This window comes from Hemicordylus capensis, chromosome 3, assembly GCF_027244095.1.
Source record: "Hemicordylus capensis ecotype Gifberg chromosome 3, rHemCap1.1.pri, whole genome shotgun sequence".
Taxonomy (NCBI): domain Eukaryota; kingdom Metazoa; phylum Chordata; class Lepidosauria; order Squamata; family Cordylidae; genus Hemicordylus; species Hemicordylus capensis.
This window is the reverse complement of record NC_069659.1, coordinates 226,824,269-226,830,944: the sequence shown is the minus strand read 5'-3', so window position 1 is coordinate 226,830,944 and position 6,676 is coordinate 226,824,269. Positions and strand designations below refer to the sequence as shown.

At 45.9% G+C, this 6,676-nt stretch overlaps 1 protein-coding gene across 1 annotated transcript; it reads right to left on the bottom strand.

Moving 5' to 3' along the window:
* Positions 1-4,537: 4,537 nt before the first annotated feature.
* ADO (2-aminoethanethiol dioxygenase) lies at positions 4,538-6,676 on the bottom strand. The gene has a single exon (XM_053310671.1). The coding sequence runs from the start codon at positions 6,545-6,547 to the stop codon at positions 5,741-5,743; it is 807 nt and encodes a 268-aa protein (XP_053166646.1). The 5' UTR covers positions 6,548-6,676; the 3' UTR covers positions 4,538-5,740.

Genomic DNA, 6,676 nt, shown 5'->3' with positions numbered 1-6,676 from the left:
AAACCCCACGGGTATGTTTCCCAGACTATGGGAAACACCTGTATCAGGCAGCAGTGATGTAGGAAGGTGCTGAAAGGCATCATCTCACACTGTGCAGGAGGAGGCAATGGTAAAACCCCTTCTGTATTCTACCAAAAGAAAACCACAGGGCTCTGTGGTTGCCAGGAGTCAACACCAACTTGTGGGCACAACTTTACCTTTATTATTCGAGGCACCAAAAAGCAGCTCTTTTAATCAGAAATAGTACATACTGAAAATGTGAGTGCTGAAGGGCCATAATACCCTCCCTCTGTGTTGTGATCCAGTACACTGCAGCTTTGCTTCTCCAGCTTATGAAACTAATGGTTTATACCAATGTACTGCCAACTAAGTGTGTCACAACACTCCAGCCACAAAACACACAGTGGTGTACATACTAGTTTAAACTCTCGAGCTAGGAGCAAGCCAGGCCTCAGATCAGTTCAGCGACAGCCACAAACTCCGTGGGTGGCCTTAGCCAAGCCACTATTCCTCAGCACTGCTCTGACCAATCTTTAATGTAGGGATGGTGGCAAGAATTTTGGCCTCCTTGGTTAGAGTGTTGTAAGGATGAGTATTAGTTTAGAAAGCACCACTGATTTCTCCTGAAGCTTTCTTCCAAGTAACTGTGCTTAGAGTCTCAACCACAAAGTAGAAGTATCAGACTTTATCACTTGTGCTGGCACTATATGATTATTTAGGAAAATTAAATGACGATGCACGTTTTGATCATTTCTTTGCTTTAAATGACTTGCTTTTTCATAGCTTAATGGTAATCTGAGTGTATTTCCCCAGTGTTCCAGATTTAAAATACACCTGCAAAGGCAACACAGATGTTGTGGATACAGTTTCCATATTGCAGCATGCTGCATTAGAACTGGGTCTGCATAAAATCCTAGCAGTCACCACTCTAGTTTTCTCTTGAAAAATATTCCTGCTCTGTTAAGCAAATGTTTTCAAGGGGTAGATTTGTTATGTGTAATTTAATACATGCAATCCACTACCCTCACCAACCCTCCAAATGAAAACCTCCACTTATTCTGCATAAAAGCAACAATATGTAGTTCTCACTTGGGGACAAATTGGTGTGTGCTGGTATTCATTTTGGTGCACATGGGTCTCTCCGCTGGTTACTACTTCAAACATTAGCAGTCTTCCTGGATGTATAGCTGTGATTTCTGTGTCCACAAACCACCTCTGAAAATGTAATGCGTGGAAACTGAAATAGCACACAAGGGTTAAAGCCGAAGAAGCTAGCTGCTGCAACCTGGGAATAAACAAGCAGAGACAGCACAAATTTCATTTCTAAAAGCTGATTTTCCACACACAGACCCACCCTAAAGCCAGCTTCATAAATGACACTGGTGAAATAGTTGCTGTTCAGAAGGTAAATTTATCTGTTCATATAGAAAACCTTTCATTTAGGAGATCCCATAAGCCTTGGGACAACTTTAACTAGAGATGAGTTTTGTCAGTGTGTTAAAATAAGCTCAGATAACATAGGAGCCACTTCACACAGCTGGATTCTCCTATCAGGAAAAGTGTCCTCAAACATGCTTTCAGCAAAATGTGTAAAATAGGCTTGAAAATATTGTTGAAATGCCACAAGATCCTGCTTGCTGGTGCTTCTGATCACCCGGTCCTGTCCACCATATACTTGTATTGCTAAATACATAGAGACAGTGATGGAATTTGGGTGGTGGGGCGGGGGAAGAAGAGACCTTCGTTTCTTGGCAAGACCGATAACAGATGTTCCAAAACTGCTGGCCATTATAGCTAGAGGTATGAACTGCAGTTTTTGAGTGCAGTGTGCATCTGTTAAATAAGTACAACCTATTTGTTAAATGCAAGGGAATAAGAGTGATTGTATATGTGGGCTTGGTTTGTACAAATAAATGTAACCAATTTACTTAGAAGTAAATGTGCATGGATCAGATGAAGTTTTAGCCATTCTACAAGGCCTGGTCTACATATGTAGGTAAATGCAATGGTAAAATAGATTGCAATGCTTTCCATAGGGAAGTATTAAAAATGCCACTGGCCCTGCAATTTTACCACCACAGGACTCTACCACCTCATTCTACTGCATCTGTTTGATGGACCCAAGTTATACTGAACAAGGTAGTAGAATTTTGGATTAAACCACTTCAGATTGTAGGTGAAGGACAGCATTTAAAAAAATTGCTTTTCATTAAAAACAAACAAACAAAAACACACCCCAAGCAGAAAACTAGTAGAAAGGTTTAGCATTGGCCTCTTGCAGGGAGATTTTTTTATATGAGATAGAATTTATGAACCCTCACCTTCAGGCTGAAGTGGTACAGTCCAGAATGCTGCTACTTTTGACATACATAGACTTATTCAAAATCTGTTTTACCAGTTGAAAAATTGGTGAATCACTTCTTCAGGTTTACTTTTAGAAATTTTTGTCATGGCGAAGTTTAGATTTCAGAATCATTTTACTCTATATTAAAAACACAGATGTTTTAAACATATCTAGAGATTTCTGATCGCACTTAAGCTGATCCGAATTTAAATTAATGAAAATACACTACCCTACAAGCTATAAGAGAACACCTTTATTTCATTAAAGGTGTTCTCTTATAGCTTGTAGGGTAGTGTATTTTCATTAATTTAAATTCGGATCAGCTTAAGTGTAGGAATTTTAATGGTAAGAACACTTTATTTCCACATATTTAATATAGAAGAAGCAGGCGGTACATAACCTGTATTTATCTACCCATCCTTGAAGAAGATGGGTTTAAATATTAGTTCTAAAAGGTACAAGCTTTGACACTGCTGTTTTATAAGCCAGAAAGCCTGCATGGTGTTCCATGCACACACAAGGGCCTTTCTGTCCCTTTCTCCTCCTCTAATCTGCTCCTGGAAGTCTGGGGACTTCCAAGAACAATGCCACAATATAGTCTCACTGTAAGAATGTCTGATCATACCAGCTTCAAGTGTTCTAAAAGGTAGTGCTTATATCCAGGTTTTCATTCTGTCTCTCATCATCATATGTTGATCTATATAAAATGCTTTTGCCCTCCTCTCTCTCTTGCAAAACTGTTGTTAAATGCTTCATCTAATCTAAATGATATTTAAAATGCTTACAAAATCCTGATTAGCTTTTATTCAACATGCAAACCTAACAAAATGGAACACAGAACACTAAGCAGTATGTTCTTAAAACTTGTTTCCCCTGCTGTAGAGTTCCATGGAGTCTGTATATCATTATAAATTTAAATTCTGGTAAACACTTGCCTTCATTATGACAACGCTCATGGGTGATCCCAATAAGTCTACACTTCCCCAAGGCTTCTTCAAGCTATATAGAAGACCACTGCCATAAGAAACATCCCTGCTTCCCTCTCCCAGTGCATCACTGTACTAAGCAACTTTGGCTGAACAGAGGGAGCAGGTAGGCAAACCTGAGCAAAGACTTCTATGGCATAACTGCTTTGTGTTTCAGCAGATTAACGCTTGATCACAACTGATGGAAGAAAGCATACTCTAAGTGGAACACAGGACTGCCTGTCACTTTTATGAAGTCATCTGCCAAATGGAGGTTTGCTTATGAAATATTTGATATCAGATTGAAAACATACTGGAAGTAGATAATCAAAATCTGAAGTGTTAAACACACTTGAAGCAGTTGTAGAAGACACCTCTGTAAGAAAAAAACCCAACACCCAACATTTGCCATTCACACAGCAAATGATTGGAAATCAATGATGGGATGGGTTCTACAAAAGGTTCGAATGGTACTTAATGTAGTGTTAAAAAGAAATAACGTAAGGTCGTTCACACGACCGGAAACACTGGGGGGCGGGGTAAGGGCTGGCAGGGAGGCAGGCTCCTACCTGCCTCCCTGTACACGATCAAACTGAGTGTGTGACGGCTCTGCCACTCAGGAGGCACACAAGGCATGCTGCAGGGAGCTGCGGAGAAGGAAGTCCTCTGGCATCCCTCCATGCACTGTGCCAGGAGTGCGGTGCATTGAAGGATTCCCCCCTCAGCCAGGCATGCTTGCCACCCAGCTCTGTGTGTGCTCGGGTTACCTGCAGCCCATGCACACCCATGACCAGGTGGCAGCACTGGGATCGGCCTCGATCCTGGTGCTTCACAACAGCAGCCCAGTAGGGCCGCTCACGTGAATAACCTTTTAATGTTTTTAACAGTGTTTCCCCCCTCTTTTAATAGAAGTTCTGCAAAATAATTCTATAAATAGTGAAGAGGAAAGCTAGGTTACTTCAGTACAACCTCTGTTTACATACAGGTGTACATCTGTTAAAGATGAGGTCAATCCTATTTAGTCTGCAACCAGAAAAAAAATGTTAGCTTCTGGCACAAGCCTTATGTAGATTAGAAAATAATCTATACAAAGCTTGTAACGGAAGCTATCACCACCACCACATTATGAAAAACTTTCTGCTCACGTGTTGCATTCTGAAAGCCTTTCAAATACAGTAGAGATCAACTGGAAAACTGTCACCTTATGTTAAATAAATGTACAAACAGATAATCAGGAACTGTCACTTTTAATATCTAAAATGCATAATCTTAACATGTCAAGTTTTTAAAGATCATCTCTATCCTGGCAGCACCCCTCTATGGGATGAGAACTTAGTATCAGCTCCAAATTGCTCCCTGCTCCCACCAGTACAGTATCTTGCTTCTTCAGCACAAATGTCTGCTCTGGATCTGCTCCATCCTGGAAGGTAGGACAAGGATGTCTCTAGGTGCAAAAAACTATCCCACTGAATGGACATGGGGACAGCTGGAAATTACTTGGACCTTTCACAGGACACTTAATTAGTAAGCCTCAATGAAGGGTTCTTATTGCATTTATTCTTTCAGTTGCAGCAGAAGGGGAAAGCGTCCTTTTGGGAAAAGTGTTCAGGTGTCTGGAACTTCAAATGTTACTATGCTTTCAGATCTTCACATCAGTTAGTAGGAATAAATACAGTAGCACCCAGCTCCTTTGCACCTACAGAACTGGAGAGGTAGTCTCCCATTTTGTAGCTTCCCTGCAGGATGGGATGTGGAATACAATCTGTGTCCTGAGTGGATGATGCAGTTTCTTCCAACTCCATGCAACTGAGACACACCCATTATGATGCTAACTCAGTCCATATTATTGGCCTGGAGAGGCAGGAGCCAACTCAAGTGTTCTCAGTTCATACCCAGTTATTACTTGGCTGCTGTGCTACTAGAGATTTGGGGGAAAGGCAAGGGGTCAGATCTACCCTAGAAAAAAATCTATTTGTATGTGCACCATTTGAAAGAGAAATGTGGGGGGTGGGAGAGGGTCTGCTTTTCTTCCACAACGATTCGTTAATCTAGATGTAATGTCTGCAGACTTGTCCATCTCTCCAGCCAACTTGATGCTCACAAAGCTAAGTTAAATCACAGGCAGCAGCACATACAGACCTCTCCCCCAAACACATTCAGATGTCCTTGAAGAACACTGGCATGGTGTACAATCAGTGGTGCAGATGCAAGAAATTAAAAATTATCTGGCCGGGGCCAGATTACCATGGCTTTGAGATCCCCAGTGTAGTGGAGGGGCATGGGGATATTAAGCTGGGCAGAGCCACTCCACCCCGTCGTGGTGGGCACCAGAGAGGAAAGAAGGGATCTTCTTGCGTCTTCCAGCGGTCCCCCGAAGCGCTGCAGGCAGAAGGGGCCATAGGACAGTTTTCTTTGCGTCGGAGCCGAGCCTTCAAGGGGACACCTGCGGGCCTGGATAGGGCTCGCCCCCGCACCAGAAGTCGGCCGCCTGGGGAGTCTCGAGCAGCCACACCTCCTTGGGCAGGCCCTGGTGGTCGCCCGGCGACGGGGGCAGGCTCTGGCCATCCAGTAAGCGGTAATAGTGGCAGTCCCGTCCATGCTCGGGGTCGTAGGGAGGCGCCAGGATGTCGAGGAAAGCGGCGGGTCCGCCCACAGCGTGAATCTGGTGCAGGTTATCTGTGTGCGGCGAGAGGAGGCAGGGAGGCGAGGCAGGCGTGTAGAGCTGGTGCGAGCGCAGGAGGGCGCGATGCCGCCGCTGCGGGCCGGAGCGCGCCTGCTTCTGCGACGCCGCCGAGCCGGAGGCGCTGTCGCCCGCTGCTCCTCCTCCTCCTCCTCCATCGTCCTCCTCGACAGTGGCGAGGGGAGTGTCGAAGCAGGCGATGCGCAGCGTGCCGTAGAGCACCTTGAGCAGCCCGTTCATGCCCGGGTGGTCGTGGAGCGGGATGCAGGCGCCCGCGCGCAGCACGAAGACGCCCATGCTGAAGCTCTCCGTCTCGCAGATGTGCATGTAGCTCGCGGGGGGCTGCACCGGACCCGGCACCGCCGACGGGCCCCGCGGAGCCAAGCGCAGGTCCTCGGCCCGCACCTCGTTCAGCAGCTCCTGCAGGCGGTGGAGGTCCTCCGCGAAGCGCGGCCCACTGGCTCCGCCGCTGTGCTTGCCACCGCCCGGCGGGCGGAACGTGAGGCGGGCCTGCCGGGCCACCCGCTGGATCAGGGAGGCCATGTTATCGCGGGGCATCGTACCGCCGCCGCGCCGCCGCCGCTACCACCCCGCTTTGGATGTGGCACGCCAGCACGCACGCGCCGCTCCGTCGTCTTTTCCCCCCCGTCCGCCATCAAACAGCCCCTCCCTCACTGCAGTGCATTG

Excerpts from the sequence above, each read along its gene's own strand:
- ADO (XM_053310671.1), bottom strand. The coding sequence starts at position 6,547 with ATGCCCCGCGATAACATGGCCTCCCTGATCCAGCGGGTGGCCCGGCAG.